At 39.3% G+C, this 17,616-nt stretch overlaps 3 protein-coding genes across 3 annotated transcripts; 2 read left to right on the top strand and 1 right to left on the bottom strand.

The window, feature by feature from the left end:
• The first annotated feature begins 4,178 nt into the window (after positions 1-4,178).
• LOC131238701 (stigma-specific STIG1-like protein 1) lies at positions 4,179-4,651 on the top strand. The gene has a single exon (XM_058236317.1). The coding sequence runs from the start codon at positions 4,193-4,195 to the stop codon at positions 4,589-4,591; it is 399 nt and encodes a 132-aa protein (XP_058092300.1). The 5' UTR covers positions 4,179-4,192; the 3' UTR covers positions 4,592-4,651.
• A 6,880-nt stretch (positions 4,652-11,531) lies between these two features.
• On the top strand, positions 11,532-12,186 carry LOC131238700 (stigma-specific STIG1-like protein 1). Its single transcript, XM_058236316.1, has one exon. It carries the CDS (start codon positions 11,552-11,554, stop codon positions 12,038-12,040), a length of 489 nt encoding a protein of 162 aa, XP_058092299.1. The 5' UTR covers positions 11,532-11,551; the 3' UTR covers positions 12,041-12,186.
• A 3,136-nt stretch (positions 12,187-15,322) lies between these two features.
• On the bottom strand, positions 15,323-15,820 carry LOC131239079 (stigma-specific STIG1-like protein 1). Its single transcript, XM_058236638.1, has one exon. It carries the CDS (start codon positions 15,818-15,820, stop codon positions 15,377-15,379), a length of 444 nt encoding a protein of 147 aa, XP_058092621.1. The 3' UTR covers positions 15,323-15,376.
• Positions 15,821-17,616: the final 1,796 nt, after the last annotated feature.

The following is a 17,616-nucleotide window of genomic DNA, read 5'->3' as shown; positions in this document are numbered from 1 at the left end:
ACATGATTCCACTAAACAAAGTAATAAAGTTAAACGAGACAAAGAAAATAGGGCTCCATTAGATAAAATTACAGATTGTTGGAAAAAGTGATGAGTTTCTAGACAAAGTGACCTGGTTCCACTAAACGAAGTGACGAGGCTGGAAGATAAAGTGATTGGGTTTTACTAGACAAAGTGCCGAGGTTCACTAGACAAAGTGATTGGGTTACTGGACAAAGTGATGGGGTTCCACTAGACAAAGGGACTATGTAGTAGGACAAAGTGACAAAGTTCTACTATATCAAATGACAGGGCTTTACTAGACAGAGCAACGAGGTTGTTGGATAAAGTGACGAGATTTCACTAAATAAAGTTAAAGGGGTGCTAGACAAAGTGAGTGATTATTGGACAAAGTAACGGGGTTCCATTAGACGAAGTGACGATGTTTCACTAAATAAAGTGATGTTGTTGCTAGACAAATTTATAAGGTTTTTCTTGATAAAATGACGAGTTTTCGAATAAAGTGACTTGGTTCTACTAGACAAAGTTATGATGCTACTATGCAAAGTGACATGATTTCACTAGATAAAGTAGCGGCTTGTCAAATAAAATAACGGAGTTTCAATAAACAAAGTGACGAGTTCATTTAACAAAGTAATAAGGTTCCATTAGAAAAAATGATGTAGTTCTATTAGATAAACTAATATGGCCATTTTATATAATTATCATGGTAGGTCCTATAAATTTTAAGGGTGGATGTCTCTCTTCTAAATATTTTCTTTGGTGTGGCTCACATGAATCTTGTGTTAACATAATTTTTTATTTTTTTTTGAATTCAGGCCTAAATGATTATGTATCTAATTGTCATAATGGATTTTGCATACACATCATGGTGGGCCCACGCCAAAATTCAATCCCCCATACTTATCTACTTGCAAAGAGAGAGAGAGAGAGAGAGAGAGAGAGAGAGAGAGAGTGTGTGTGTATATAACATAACTCTTGATTTTTCTGGAGCCCATTGCGATGTTTATATAATATCCACTATAACCATTGGCTATTAACTCTCATATTGAGCCTAGAGATACACACTAAAGGAAATAGTTGAGAGAGAGATGTCCACCCTTTATTTAAAGGGTCAAACATTATACTTACATCAAAATCTACTTCAACAACTAGATTATTGTATTGCTAAAAATCATACCGACACATGAATCACTTGGGCAAGACTAAGGGAAACAATTTGGAAGGCGAGGATTGTCTATGCACTATTTACAATCATGTGGTCAACCTGAATTATAGATAAAATTGATTTTTTCGGCCTGTGGCCTAAAAAAGGTAACACACCTTGTGGTCCAGATTGATTTTCCAGAAAACATCACAGTATGACCCACCTAAGCCACTGACTATTTTCTCATACAAGTGGCTTTTACAAAGGGGACATTGGTAGCATATACCACCAAATGTAGTACTGAGTGTTATTCGAAAAGCTATATTAGCTCCACCATGGTGTATGTATTTTATCCACGCCGTCCATCCATTTTTACAAGTCATTGTAGTTCATGAGAACACAATTGAGGAAGATCCAAATCTCAGGTGGACCACACCACAAGAAACATGGATGATTAGAAGATTAAAAACTTATTGGGGGCTACAAAAGTTTTAGATCAAGCTGATATTTGTATTTTCTCTTCATCTATGTCTTTGTGAAGTTATCAGTTGGTTGGATGGAAAATAAACACTACATTGGGCTCTACGAAGTTTATAATAGTTTTTGTTCAATCACCACTTTTCCTATGTTGTGGTCCACTTGAGATGTTGATTTATCTATTTTTAGACTCATGCCCTGATGTAAGTGGGTAAAATGGATAAACATTGTGGATAAAAAAAAAAAAATAACCATCATGGTTAGAGGTGGGCATCGAGTCGATTCAAATCGAGTTAGGGCTGACCCGACTTGATTCAATTTTGAAATAGGCCTAACCCGAACTTGACCCGACTCAGTACCGAGTCCAACATGCCTAACCCAATCCGAGTCCTGGCCTGGCCTAGACTAATCCGGACTAAGTCTGACCCGATCACAAGTATTGATTCGGGTCGAGTCTTAAAATAATATGAGAAAACAAATGGATGGAGTAGATATACAATGTATAGATCGAGGTGGACCCACGGTGAGGATCCTACGGACATCACTCATCCTGGGTCGCAGTTAATATTCCTTGCTAATCAAGCAAAGTTTGTAAATATTTTTTTTAATCTTATAAAATTGCCGTGAGATGATACGGCTTAATTAAATTTTAGAAGAAAGAAATTGGAGGCGGATTAACTACCGATAGGTTGAGTAGCTAGACTTGCTACTGAAGTGACGCCACCAAATTTTGTGGGGCCCACCATGAAGTATGCGTTGTATCCACACTGCCCATCCATTTGGAGAGATCATTTTAGGGCATGATCAAAATAATGAGGTAGATCCAAAGCTGGAGTGGACCCCACCATAGAAAACAGTGAGGAGAGTGACGTCCACCGTTGAAGCCTTCCCAATGTCCACTGTGATTTTTATTTGAGATCTAACCTGTTCATAAGTTAACACGAACATTAAAGAAGCGGAAACACAGATATTAGCTTGATCGAAAACTTTTGTGCCCCTTAGAAGTTTTTAATTGTGCGTGTACTCTCTTCATTATTTTCTGTGGTGGGGTCCACTCGAGTTTTTGATCTGATTCATTATTTGGCTCATGCCCTTAAATGATCTCTCCAAATATATGGATCGGTGTGGATACAAAACATACATTATGATGGGACCAACATAACTAGGTGACATCACTTTAGTAGCGAGTCTCGCTGTTCAAATGGAAACTTAAATAAAAATCATGGACCTTAAGTTAACATGGACATTAGAGAAGGGAAAACACAGATATCAGCTTGATTGAAAACTTCTGTGTCCATTAAAAGTTTTTAATGGCGGGCGTGACTCTCTCCATATTTTTCTGTGGTGGGGTCCACTCGAGTTTTGGATCTGATTCATTCTTTGGCTCATACCCTAAAATGATATTTCCAAATGGATGTACGGTATGGATATAAAACACATATCATGGTGGGGCCCACGTAACTAGGTAACATCACTTTAGGGGTCCCGCTGCTCAACCGGCTGCTGAATCCGCAAACGGAAGGAAGCGGACTGTGAATCCCCGGATGGAAGGACGCGGATTGCGCGGTGAGTAACTCAGTACGCTAAGCGTACTGAGTAAACTCTGTGGGGGTACATTATGATTTATGTATTTTATCCGCTCTGTCTACCAATTTTATCACATAATTTTAGAGCTTGATAACAAAAATGAAGCATATAAAATGTTCAAATGGACCACACCATAGGAAACAGTTGAATTGAATGTTTACCGTTGAAAATTCCTTGGGGGCTACAAAAGTTTTGGGATCAAACTTATATTTGTTTTTTCCCTTCATCCATGTCTGTATGATCTTATGAACAGGTTGGATGACAAATAAACATAACTGTGGGGCATGGAAAGGTTCCAACGGTGGAAATCATTATCCCCACTGTTTACTGTACTATGATCCACTTGTTATTTGGATATACTTCAATTTTGGGCTCAACCCCTTAAATTATATGGAAAAACGGATGGGCGGCATGGATAGACCACAAACATACAAGGTGGGCTCAACTGAGTTCACTGAGTAAGATAAGCGCGTACCGTACTCAGCATGCAACCCGATTTCCAAATGGAAACCGTCTAAGTTCTAACGTTTCCGTTAGACTTCTCCTTAAATGTATTTTTTTAATATATTTAAAAAATATGATGACGTGGCACTTACAGTGACGTGGACCAATAGTAAAGCTGGATTCAGGTGCTCACTGTTTTCACGAAACAGAGGATCCGCACTCATACACGTAATCAATGTACATTGTTTCCAGAAATAGGAATTGTGCTCCTTCACCCACTCGTATTCCTATCTCCGTGTACAGCTCCTCTTATTTGAAATTCTTAAAAAGCTTGAACGGCCTAACCATACTTGTTTTATAAAACTAGCCGTGGAAGTGGACCACTGTATCGTGTGTTCACAACCCCATCTCTCGCGTCAGCTTCACCACTCTATAAAATCCCAGACTCCTTCCAAACCCAGCATCCATCTCTCTCTCTCTCTCTCTCTAACTTTAACCATGAAGCTAGCAAAGACCTTACTCATCCTGTCAATAGTCATGGTTTTATTCATGGCTCATATCAATGCTATTACTGACAACGAAGCAGAAGAAGAAGAAAAAGACCTGCCTTCTGCTGAAAGTGAACTGTCTTCTTTACAAGGATTGGGCCGGTTCCTCCTGGCCAAGGACAAGCCAAAGAACCTCAAATGCAACAAGAACCCGAGAATTTGCCAGGCTAAGGGCAGCCCGGGGCCCTCCTGTTGCAAGAAGAAATGTGTTGATGTGAGGACAGACCGCCTCAACTGCGGTCTCTGTGGGAAGAAGTGCAAGTACAATGAGACATGTTGTGAGGGGAAATGCGTCAACCTGGCGTTCAACAAGAAGCATTGCGGACGTTGCAACAACAGCTGCGGAAATGGTGATTTTTGTACACATGGTCTGTGCAGTTATGCTTAGAAACATTAACATTCAGTCGTCCACTATAAGCTTATGTTCTTCTCATTTCTTGAAAATAGTTTGTAAGAAGTCAAATCTAATAAATGTTATTTTCAACATTAAATTATATTTTAGCCATGCTTATTTGAGTTCCTTTTCTTCTTTTCTTGCTTGGAGAATGTAGTTTTTTGGTGGTGAACATGGAGCTTGCCAGAGTACAGTAATGGGCTACCCTGTGACGGTTAACTGTACTAATTGCATCCATAGATTGTTGCCATCTGTAATTCCTAAAATCTCCTTATTATGTGAAAATTAGAGACACATCACCCTCTGTTTTCTCAAATTTGTAAATACCTCCCCTGACCCTTTTATTACAATTCATTGGGACTTTTGAGGCATTAGAGTAATCTGTACCAAATAACAAAGCTGATATATATATATATATATAGAGAGAGAGAGAGAGAGTGAGAGAGAGAGAGAGAGAGAGAGAGCTACTTGGGCCAATTTGAGAAAGAGAGAGAAATGCTCACACATGACTAGTTGAACTGTGCATTAAATGACAAAAAAAAAATATCTTTCTATATACATGTAATGCACTAGATGTGAAAATACAAGACGAGTCTTACATAAGTATAATGGCAGTTACATGTCGTAGATCTAACCCGTTTATCAAATAGGGCCCACCAATAAAATTTTATGTACTAAAAATTAGTAAATGATCATCTTCACTACTGGAACCACACATATAAGTGAAATTTATATTGTTGGAATGAATTTTTACCAACTCACTTTTCTCGTAAGTGAATATTATATTATTGATCACAAGAAAAAAAAAAAAAAAAGTACTTGATATGCTTACATGGGTCCCAATCTAATGAACAAAATAGATTTTTTAGACATGTGGCGCATTGCTCCAATATATCACACATGTACACCCTGTTTAATCATCCCACTTTATTTAGAAACAACCATTCTCCATACCTCTCACCTCATTTAACGCACTATTCTTCTGTAATTATCTTTACTACGCCGTTTGGCTAGAGTGCTGCCACTAGCCCGGCTAGTGGCCGGTGCTCTGTGGGCCCCGCTATAAAGTATATGTTTTATCCATGCCGTCCAACCATTTTTACAGATCATTTTAGCCCCTGACCCCAAAAATTAGTTGAATATAAATCTCAGAAAGACCACACCACAAGAAAACAGTAGAGATTGAATACACACCATTAAAATCCTCCTAAGGCCTACTGTCCTATTTATTCAACATCTAATATGTTGATTAGGTCATCAAGACCTAGATGAAGGGAAAAAACAAAGATCAGCTTGATCCAAGACTTTCATGGCCCCTAGGAATTTTTTAATGGTAGACGTTCAGTCAATACTGTTTCTGTGATGTGGTCCACTTTAAGTTGGAATATATCTCTTTTTTGGTATTATACCATAAAATGATATAGAAAAATAGATGAATAGCATGGATGAAACAAATACATCGTGGTGAGGCCCACAGAGCACCGACCACTAGCCATTGGCCAGTGGCAGGGTCACTAGCCAAGCTGCTCTCCGTGAACTTCCAACCCCGCATGGAGTGCACTTAATCCAAGCACAATAGGATGCATCCCTTACCGTGGGGCTCAATTTGATATATGTATTATATATCCATGCAATCCAATTATATTTTCAATTTATTTTAAAACACTATTCAAAAACTAAAATAGATATAAATCTCAGGTGGACCACACCATAGGAAACAATGGTGATTAGCCATTAGAAACATTTTGTAAACCATAAAATTTTTGGATCAAGAAAATTTTATTATTTTATTTTTTCACTTGCCCATAATCTAGGTTTTCATAACTTTATCAATATGTCAAGTGGAAAATAAACACTAAAGTGGGCCTTAGGAAGTTTTTAATGATAAACGTTCAATATCAAATATTTCTTACCGTGTGGTAGTCTTGAGATTTTTATCTTCTAACTTTTTGGAATCTTGCTGGAACATGACCTGCAGATTTGGACCAATGGCATGGATATACGATACATATAACAAGTTGACCCACGGTGAAGGATGCACCATATGGCGTGAGGACTATGTCATACCTATTTTCGTTGGTGTTTTTTCGTTGGCAAATGCCTCTTTTCTCCTAATGATAAGCGGGGAGGGCCTTTTTCTTGGAGCCAACAGCGGGAGAGGGAAGCTAAATTTGATTTTCTTAAAAGGCCTAACCGTGTGATGTATATATAAGATTCCCTCCGACTATCATATTTGTAATCTCATTCTAGTTGATGCAAATATGTCCACCCTTAATTTTTATAGGGCCCACATTTATCGTTATGTGAAATCCACTCCAGCCGTTAGAGGCCACACCAAAAGCCATGTATGGTACCAAAATATCATGCTTACACGTGATTCAAATAGGCCCAATCAAAGGAATCATTTTGAATGGTGAGATTTTTTTACACTATTTTCAATTACGTGGTCCACCTGAATAATAGATGGGGCTAATTTTTGGACCCAAGATCTCACATGAGATGACACACATGATGATCCTAGAAAATTTCACGTTAACACAGTGGTGGGTCCCATGACTTTTGATCTTTTTTTAATAAGAGCCTGTTAAAAGCCACGGAGAAACCACGTACCCTCTCTTTCTAAGCATTAATTAGCAATAATTAGTCAAACTAGTTGGACGGTCCAGCTAGTTGTGTGTGAGCATTATATATATATATATATATATATATATATATATATATATATATATATATATACACACGCGCGCGCACGCAAGTTCGTCCCATGAGGTCGAGCTGTGTGGGCCCCACCGTGATGTGATTCGAAAATCTATCCCATCAGTCAGATGTACCATTCCATTGTGGGCCTAGGTCTCATAAATCAAGTCAATCCGTGACTTGTGTGGGCCACACCACATACAGAAGTGGAGAGGGGCCATGTACCATTAAAACATTCATAACCATTTTTTAGGCCCACCGAGATGTGGTTTGCAAATCCAGACCATCCATTATGTGTTTCCCACTTGGATGAGGGTTCAGACCAAGTTTCAGATGCATGAAAATTTCAGGTGGGCCCCACTAGGTGCTTTTATATGTTTTAACGGTGTCTTCACATGATTTTAGATGGTATGGCCCACCTGAGTTTCGTATACGGCTGGTTTTTGGGATATCCCATAATTTAAAGGGGACCCATCAAATGCACGGTGTTGATGGTCGACACACATCATGGTGGGGCCCACACAACTCGACCTCACGGGAGCTTATCGTGAGGTCGAGCGCATAGTACCTTTTCCCATATATATATATATATATATATATATATCCCATCCCAGGTGAAAAGAAAATTCTAGTTCATTTGATAAGTCGCGGGCACAGAAATGCTCTACTTGGTACTGATGAAATATCCAACGTGATGAATGGTGTGACAATGGATGAACTATGCACCAAAAAATATTCAATATTTAGACATCCTACCTATAGAATATATACAGGTACATATTTTGTTATTTACTTTAGTCCTTGAACAAAATATCCATATCATTTATCCATGAATGGCAGGATTTTTAATTGAAAAAATAAACATATACAATATTACAATATAAAATATTATTTTAGCATGTTTTACCTTTGAAAATTTCACTCCGATCCACACGGTAAAACAGTTTTATCAGCTATATAAGCGATCACTTATATAAATACGCCACATGATAACTTGAACCATAGATAGGACGTACAAAATCCCCCAATCCACACCATCAGCTGCCTTGTTCCCCTCCTTGTATATCATGTTGGCGTCCAAGCCACATCCTATATTTCAACTCTTTTTTTTTTTTTTTTGTTAGCTTGTTAGCACACTCACTGTTAGTTGACACTTCAGTGTTAGCCACCCCCACTAGGGATCGATACCAAGACCACAGTGTTGAAACGAGGTTCTTTTACACTATTTCAACTCTCTAATGTCCAATTCTTAACATGTCTAGCTCACCCGATTAATGGATGGACCAGAATTTTTTGTCCCAACGGCCAACCGAATGAGCGCTGAATCTGCACATGAATTGGCACGTGTAAACGAACCTTTTGCTTAGCACCTCAAAGTGCTCGGTCCAAAATAGCATCCACTACAAAAAGGCTCTTTTAAGCATTGCCATGCAGGTGGTGTATAGAATATGCTCAGCATTTTAGAAGTTTGTATGGATGCGTTTCGCATTTAGAACATGCTTCCTCGCTATTAGGGGAGATGGTAGGGTAAAAGGTTGGATAGATAAAAGAAAGCAAGTGTAATTGTAACAGCCTACACCCACACTGTATGATATTGTCCGCTCTGGGCACAGCCCGTACAGTTTTGTTCTTGGAGAATTCCCTCAAAAGGCTTCATGCAGTATAGGGTGACAACTCCACATATAGCTACCATTACTTCAGACGACACTTCCGATGTAGGACAAAGTTTCACCTTCACTATGTGCACAGTAGCCTGCCAGCCACACAATAGCCTGCCAGCCATCTTAGGACCTGCCCTCGTATGCTCACCCACATGTGACCACAATGACAGGGCGTCACAGTAATGCCTTAATTTTTTGTCAATCGAGTACAATGCTTTGGCCGCGAAAGCCCAAGTGTCACACTGAGAATTACATAAGTGTCACACGTACCATGCTTGCAGGTCAAATTACATTCATCCCACGCGCAAGTTGATTTAGGGCCTGTTTGGCCAGTTGCACCAGAAAGGATTAGGTGGGATGGAATTGCATCTGGTCCTGTGCCAATTCCACTCCATGTTTGGGAAGAATGGAAAAGCTTGGAAGTAGATTAGATGGAATCGCATTGGGTTCGTACCAATTTCACTCAATGTTAGCAAGTTGTGTAGGTCCCACAATGATGTGTGGGCTATATCCACACTGTCCACCCATTTTTTGAGATCATTTTAGAGCATGGGCTAAAAAATCAGGTAAATCTAAAGCTCAAGTGGACCCCACCATAGAAAGCAACGGGGATTGAATACTTACCGTTGAAAACTTCTTTGGGGCCACATAAGTTTTGGATCTGTCTCATTTTTAGAGGTTACAAAACAAATGAACGGTTTAGATATAACACATGTGTGTTATTTTCAATAGTTTCAAATGATGGTGGGTATTTCCATTCAATGTACCACCGTATTACAAACAAAGTATGGAATTAAGCTTATCCCATGGTAACCGGGAACAATCCCTGCTATGGGTAATAATTATAGTTTTTGAATCCCGTCCCACCTAATCCTTTCTAATGCAACTGGCCAACAGTGGCCCCTAGAATAGCACATACTCAAGGGCGTAAAAATAAAAAATGATAAGGGATAAGCAACCATAAAGCAAATGGGCAAGCCCTAAAAAATGTGCAAGTCCAATGAGTGCACAAAAGAACTACACAAACTATAAAACAAACCAATTAATATATAATGTCAATTTAACAAAAGAAGTCCTAAAGAAATCCAAAAGGCTCGGGCTCCTATTCCAGCGGAGCAATTCCAGCCAAGCAAATGCTGTTACGCCCTCCTACCCTGTTTAGTTTCAGGGCCTGTTTGGCCGGGCAGATTGGACGGGATTGGTTGGTATTAGGGTGGATTGCATGGATTTCAAGGTAATGATGGCTGCGTCAGTGGATTGGTGCAAGATCTATGGGATTGGTATATCGGGTCCGTTTGGCACGACCGGCCAATCCTGGGATTAAACCTTCCAATCCATTCCAATCCATCGAACCAAACACGTCTCAGGCAAATTTGAACGGATTAGGGTGGATCGGATGGGATTTAAAGGCAATGATGGTGATGTCAGTGGATTGTCTTAAGATCCATGGGATTGCTATATCCCGGGATCACAATTTGGTGTTTGTTTGGCACGCCTGGCCAATCCCGGGATCCATCTTCCAATCCCATCCAATCTGCCCGGCCAAACAGGCATAAAATGTATCAATCAAGTATAACATCGTAGAAAAACATAGCAAAACAATCACAATGCATAAAATGTTTCATTTTGACTCATGAATGCATGAGTCTTCCTGGAGATACACATTCAGCCGAAGCAAGAACAAACCTTTCAAACGTCACCAAGTTTTGTGGGGTCCACCATGATGACTGTCAATTAATTTGGTGAGATGATTTTATTGGATGAGCCGAAAAGTGAATAAGATCCAAATCTAAAGTGGACCACACCATAGAAAGCAGTGGAGACGGTAATTCCCACTGTTGAAAGCTTCCTAGGGTCCACCGTAATGTTTATTGGCCATCCAACCCGTTCATAATTTCATACGGACCTGGATGAAGGGAAAAAATATATCAGCTTTCTTTGGCCGCAAGAAGTTTTCAATGGTGGCCATCATTGTCTCCACTGCTTTCTGTGGTGTGGTTCACTTGAGCTATATCCCTATTTCATTTTTAGAATTGTGCAATAAAATGTTCTCGCCAGATGGATGGATGGCTTGGATATAACACCTACATCGTTGTGGAGCCCACAGAACTTGGTGACGTGAACGCGCCAAGGAAGTCGGTGGCGTGTGGAACACCACGGAAGCCGCTTCCGTGCAAAAAAAGGCACTTCCTACAACAGTCGCCTTCCAAAACATTTTATACTGTTTATACTGAGTTTGTCAAATCGTCATTTTGTTTCAACACGTTGAAGTTTGACCACTCTCTGCAGTTTTTGGAATGCTGAGTCTGAACATTCCAATAGTCAATGCACACAAGTTCCAGACTTTCGAGTTTGTGCTCCCTCACCAACTTCTATTTGTGAAACTGTCTCTCAGCTCCTCTTATTTGAATTTCGTAGAAAGCAAAAGATTCTATAAAACTATTCAGTAGAAGTGGACCACTGTACACAAACCCATCGTTCTCTTCATCTCCATCACTCTATAAAATCCCAAGCTCCCTTCCAAAATCCACCACCTCTCTCTCTCTCTCTCTCTCTCTCTCTCTCTCTCTCTCTCTCTCTCTCTCTCTCTCAAAGCATGAAGCTAGCAAAGACCTTACTCATCTTGGCAATAGCCTTAGCTTTAATCATGACTCATATCAATGCTATGAGCGAGGAGGAAGAAGAAGAAGAAATAAACTTCATCGAGGAGGAAGAAGTTCCTGTATTGGACTCTGACTCGGTTTCAACCGACTTCCCTCCGGCTGATAGCGAACCATCTTCATTGCGAGGATTGGGCCGTTTCCTCCTTGCCAAGAACAACCGGAAGCCCCTCAAGTGCAACAAGAACCCACTAATTTGCCGGGCAAAGGGCAGTGCAGGGCCCTTCTGTTGCAAGAAGAAATGCGTCGACGTGAGGACAGACCGCCTCAACTGTGGCCTCTGTGGGAAGAAGTGCAAGTACAATGAGACATGTTGTAAAGGCAAATGCATCAACCTGGCATTCGACAAGAGGCATTGTGGACGTTGCAACAACCCCTGTGGAAACGGCAATTTCTGTTCATATGGCTTGTGCAATTACGCTTAGAACTATAAGCGTTGAGTCATCCACTAATTTTAAATTCATATTCTTTTCATTTGATTTTTTCTTTTCTTAAAACAAAATTGTAAGGTGTCAAGCATCCAATAAATGTACTCTTCTCATTCTTTTGAATAGTGATGAATATTTTTTTAGTAATGCTTATTTCAGTTCCTTCTCTTCATTTCTTGTTTGGAACTTCAAGGCAAGAGACAAAATGAAGTTTTGCGGTGGGGAATGTGGAGTTTCCCAGGGTAGATTAGTGGTGATCACTTGTGTTGTTTGACTGCACTAAAATTCATTGTATAGATTGCTGCTATCCCTAAAAGTCCTGCTTTATCATATGATAGTTAGGCATACCTTCCCTCTCTCTTTCAGTTTTGCAGATACCTCCTCTCCTTACCCTACGTCAAGAGGTATTATGGGAATGTGGAGCAAATCACCAAAATACTTTCTTTTTTAGTGGGCATACGAAGAACCACATGATGCAATGAATCTGATTTCAGAACTCTGTACCAACTGATGGAGGCCCAATAATTTGGACGGGTTGGATTGAGGTATTTGCCGGCCATCGTGTACAGTGGATCTGTCATAGGTTTTGTCCTAGTATTTATTTTAAAATAAAGATAGGATGTTAATAGAGGATGGTTTCTCGTGTGGGGAAATCAGCAATGAATCTTGAAAACAGTGAGGTGGTATCCATAAAAATCAAAAGCAGAAGGGGGTACGTTTATATAAAATTGCATTTGCCACACGAGGTAGATGTAAAAAGCCCATTTCCTTAGTGATAAGATATTTCATACTCGGGTGCCCAATGATACGCAGGCATTTTCAAAGTACTTAGAAATTGCATACCTTGCATAAATAATTAAACTCTCCAAATCATGGATCTCAGTCTCGATGTATCATGAGCCAAACATTATGATTATTTGACAATTTGATTATAGGATTGGTGGGTATTGATTGGTCAATTAAAGATGAAAAATATTCAATTGTCATATTTCGATAAACAAGTGTGCATAAATCAGATGTAATGATTGTGATGCAGGAAAAAATGTGATGAGGTCAGTCACCGTCTTTCTTAGGGAATAACTAATCGGTTGTGATGTAGGAAAAAATGTGATGAGGCCAATCTTTCGTAGGGAATAACTAATCTGAATTTGCTGAGCAATTTGGCCTCCTCACAGGGCTTCCTTAAATTTATGAGGGATAAAATTAGAAATGATTTTTAGTAAATCTGAAAATAAATTGACTATAAAAACAAAATTACAATCCTTTAAAAAATGAGTTCAAACCTAAGACAGAGTTTTAGACTCAAACTCCCTAAAAACATGATTTACTATAATTAATAAACCTATTAATTATAGACAACCATATTCCTATTAGACTTCATAGTTTTCAGCGAAAAATAGTAAGTATCCAATTTGACCTAACCATGTTATTCTCCTAATTTTTTAAAGTCCTTTTCATGTTGGACATGACTACTACAACTCAAAAGATTAAAAGTTATGTAAGAACTAAAACTTACCATTTACAGTAAAAACGAAAATAAAATGAACTTACAATGGAATCTCACAAATCTGGCATGGGCAACCCGGCATAGCAGGGTTAGTTGGCTAAAATTGCTTCACCTACCCCAAATTCTTATATGTCATGTCCAAAAACTCATTCTGGGTGTCTGCACATCGATTGGCTCTCCTTTTTTAATAATTAAATTTCTGATTCACATGGCACAAAGCTCGGACGGTTTGAATGGGAACCTTTAGATGTCCCACCTGTGTGGAGGCCTTCTACCAACAAATATCCTAATACCCTATAGATTGGGTCTCTATATACGGAGGAAATTTCTCCCTTTTTTATTATTCAGTCATCGCTTGCGAGGCCCATAATCTCAACGGTTTGGATGGCGGAAAAGTGTGCTCTAATGGTACAAACTGAAATCCGGAGAGCATGCTGTACAACCTAAAAACCAGGCTAGTCCACTCATCATATGGTGAAAACATTTAGTTTGGATGTGGACTGGCTATTCACCCTCTGTCGTCCATTAATAAACATGTCTGGCCCACCTGATGAATGGACTGACCCAGAATATTGGTCTAAGTGACCAGCCCGATTAACATTTTGAATTTCCACGTGAATTGGCATATGTGAAGAACCTTTGTTTAGAGCGTGCAGATGCTCCACCTCAAATAGCATCCACTACCAAAAGGCTCCTTTAATAATCAAAAGGTAGGCTGTATATATATAAAATGGGCTCAGCATTTTGTAAGTTTTTGGTTGTGGGGATGTATTCTGCGATTAGAACGCGCTTCCTTGACGCTATACATGGTTTACGGCAGAGATTCAAAACACTTGAGATTATTGTCACCATCAGTTTTTCTTCATTTTCAAGAACTGAATATCAGCCGTTCAGTTCCATTGTTATTTTGAATTCCACTGATTAGATGGCGAGTATCATCCGATATGTTTGCTATCATTTATCAGCCTTAGTACGGCGAATAGATGGATCCCGAACGATCTGCCACGTGTAGCATGGAGAGAGGGCTGTCATAGCGTGCCCACAAAAGTACCATATATCAAACCATTTAACCGGTTTGCCAAAAAAAAAAAAAAAACACTTTCGATAGGTGGTTGATTAGAATTGCAACGGTGAGACAATCCTGGCCTCTCAATTTCATTTTTAAACGTGAATCCGTTGGACAATTTGTTCTTAACCATCCATTGGAAGGCCATTAATTCGTTGACGGGTTTTGGTTAACCAATGTTCCTAAAAACCAGGCTCTAAGAGCACTATAAGTTGTAGTGCTCCTAGTTCCATTCCATCACTTGGACAGTCGAATGGATCAATCTGAGCCGTCTATTATTAAGTCCAAAATACATTTTATTGGGTACTGTGCAAAAAACTGTAGAATGATGATATGATCCAATCCATCCATCAAGTTTCCTTTTTTTTGGAGCCATCCATTTTCCAAGCCATGTATGGATTGATCAAATTGGGTGGACATCATACACGTTGGGCCCCATAATATCAAGGATTAAGAGTACTGAACAAGGGGCTCCACGTGTACAAAGGAAAAGCCCGGAAATGTTGTGCGGCCTGTTGTCCCATGGCCCACTAATCTACCCTGGAAAACTCAACATTCGTCCACCACCGAACTCCATCTTCACTGATTCCCTTAAGTTCGAAGCAAGAAATGAAAAATGTTTGTCACTATTCGAAAGAACGAGAAGAGTACGTTTATTGGAAGCTTGACAACTTAATTTTTGTTTTAATAAAATTAGAAAGAATGAAATGAAAAGAATATAAATATTTTAAAATTAGTGGACGACTTAAGGTTAATGTTTCTAAGCATAATTGCACAAGCCATATGAACAGAAATTGCCATTTCCACAGCTGTTGTTGCAACGTCCGCAATGCCTCTTGTGGAATGATAGGTTGACGCATTTGCCCTTACAACATGTTTCATTGTACTTGCACTTCTTTCCACAGAGGCCGCAGTTGAGGCGGTCCGTCCTCACATCGACGCATTTCTTCTTGCAACAGAAGGGCCCTGCACTGCCCTTAGACCGGCAAATTAGTGGGTTCTTGTTGCATTTGAGGGGCTTCTGCTTGTTCTTGACAAGGAGGAACCGGCCCAATCCTCGGAAAGAAGAAGGTTCGCTATCAGCTGGAGGGAGGTCGGTTGAAATGGATTCGGAGTCCAATGCAGGAACTTCTTCCTCCTCGATGAAGTTTACTTCTTCTTCCTCCTGGCTAATAGCATTGATATGAGTCATGATTAAAGCCATGGCTATTGCCAAGATGAGTAAGGTCCTTCCTAGATTGATCATGATGAGAGAGAGAGAGAGAGAGATGGGTGGTGGGTTTTGGAAGGGAAACATGGAATTTTTATAGTGGTGGAGATGGGGTTGTGTACAGTGGCCCACTTGTACGTACTGATAGTTTTAAAAAAGCTTTTAGCTTTTTAAGAATTTCAAAGAAGGGGAGCTGCGACACACGTAGAAACACATATACAAGCAGGTGAGGGACCATTGTACATTGAATATGTGTGCGTTTGTACTTTATTTATTATAGAAATAGGGTCAATTTCTACAACCTCCTCGGTCAAACACAAGGGTATTGGAAAAGAAGGCAGATGTTTTACAAGTGGGGACCTTCGCCTCACTATAAAATTTCATTCTCTAGTTTATATATCTTTGAAATGAAACTGATTGGGTGCTCTCTCTCTCTCTCTTGGCTTTGGACTGAAACTGATTGGCCTCTCTCTTTCTCTCTCCCCCTCAAAAAATGATCACGTGTTAAATATGCACAATGGAAGTTTCCTGTGCCCGTATCTAATCATAGAGAGGTTAGTGTATAATGATGGGATATAGATGATATGTGGGGTCATTTGTTATAATCTATAATCACGTCACAGGAAATGGCAGAGGTTTGGATGGTAATGAGACCCATCATCCACGAGAAACCTTTGAACATGCGAGCTGGGAAGGATAAGCGTCGGGTATCCGTACATGCAGCACATGTGTTGGAGATCTGTGTCATTCATCGGAAAAGCCACACTAAGTGATCTACATATATCCATTGAATCCCTAAACAAGTAGTTGTCATGAATGTCTTAACAGTAACTCAAAAGTAATTCCTTACTGAGTTTTCCTTACACACTTTTTTTGTTTTATGTTTTTTAAATATGATGCACACAATATTCGTGTAGTGCATAAGGAAAAATGGTGGTAACTTTAGTGACTAACTCTTTGTTTCGATTTGACATAATAAGAAGCCTTGGAATGATTCTAATTACTTTTTGTAAAATGATGAGGAACCACCTGCAACCATTATTGCTTTCCGATTCTCTGATCCTGTATATGCTACTGGAATGATATGATGTGATTATTTCCATCGAATGTTATTATCATAAAGATAACACACTTGTATCTTCCAATTAAATATGTGACATCAATACACGAAACCTTTCGAATCATCAGTTGAAAGCTTCAGACGCACTGTCCAATTGCAAGGAAGCATATTTTGAAACGGTTTTATTTCTTCGTTCATATGAAATCCATCACAATACCTAAATTTGCCTTTCTCAGGTTGTGAAGATATGGCGGAAGCTCATTATCAGAATCCTCGTAAAATTCCAAAACTTCTTCTGTTGTAATATCCTCACCTTTCCATACTTTCTCCTAACTGATTTTAATTTCGTATCTCCTCTTCATTTGATGTTGAATTTATTTTGCCTTACAAGTTAATTTTGAATTTATGTGACTAATGTTAAATTCACTACTTATCAAACGGGTGACCTGGCAATGATCTCTTCTTTTTCTCTTGGAAGTTACTGTACGTTGCCCACTCTCCTCAATATTTGCTTGGCACTGGTTTATTGCCTCGAAGGACATGCCACATATGTACTTGGACCTATATATCTTTATTTTGAATATTCCTACGTCGTCCACTATCAACGTATGCAACTCCAACTGTAACTTTCTACAAGACACCTAATTGTATATGCCGTTTTGTTTAATTTCAAGAACTTAAATTAGAAATTGTGTCACATCGCATACTTAAAAAGAAAATTCTTTAGTCG

Source organism: Magnolia sinica, chromosome 3, assembly GCF_029962835.1.
Source record: "Magnolia sinica isolate HGM2019 chromosome 3, MsV1, whole genome shotgun sequence".
NCBI classification, from domain to species: Eukaryota; Viridiplantae; Streptophyta; class Magnoliopsida; order Magnoliales; family Magnoliaceae; genus Magnolia; species Magnolia sinica.
This window is presented reverse-complemented; position numbering and strand designations above follow the sequence as displayed.

Coding starts and splice junctions, on each gene's coding strand:
- LOC131238701 (XM_058236317.1), top strand. CDS start 4,193: ATGGTTTTATTCATGGCTCATATCAATGCTATTACTGACAACGAAGCA.
- LOC131238700 (XM_058236316.1), top strand. CDS start 11,552: ATGAAGCTAGCAAAGACCTTACTCATCTTGGCAATAGCCTTAGCTTTA.
- LOC131239079 (XM_058236638.1), bottom strand. CDS start 15,820: ATGGCTTTAATCATGACTCATATCAATGCTATTAGCCAGGAGGAAGAA.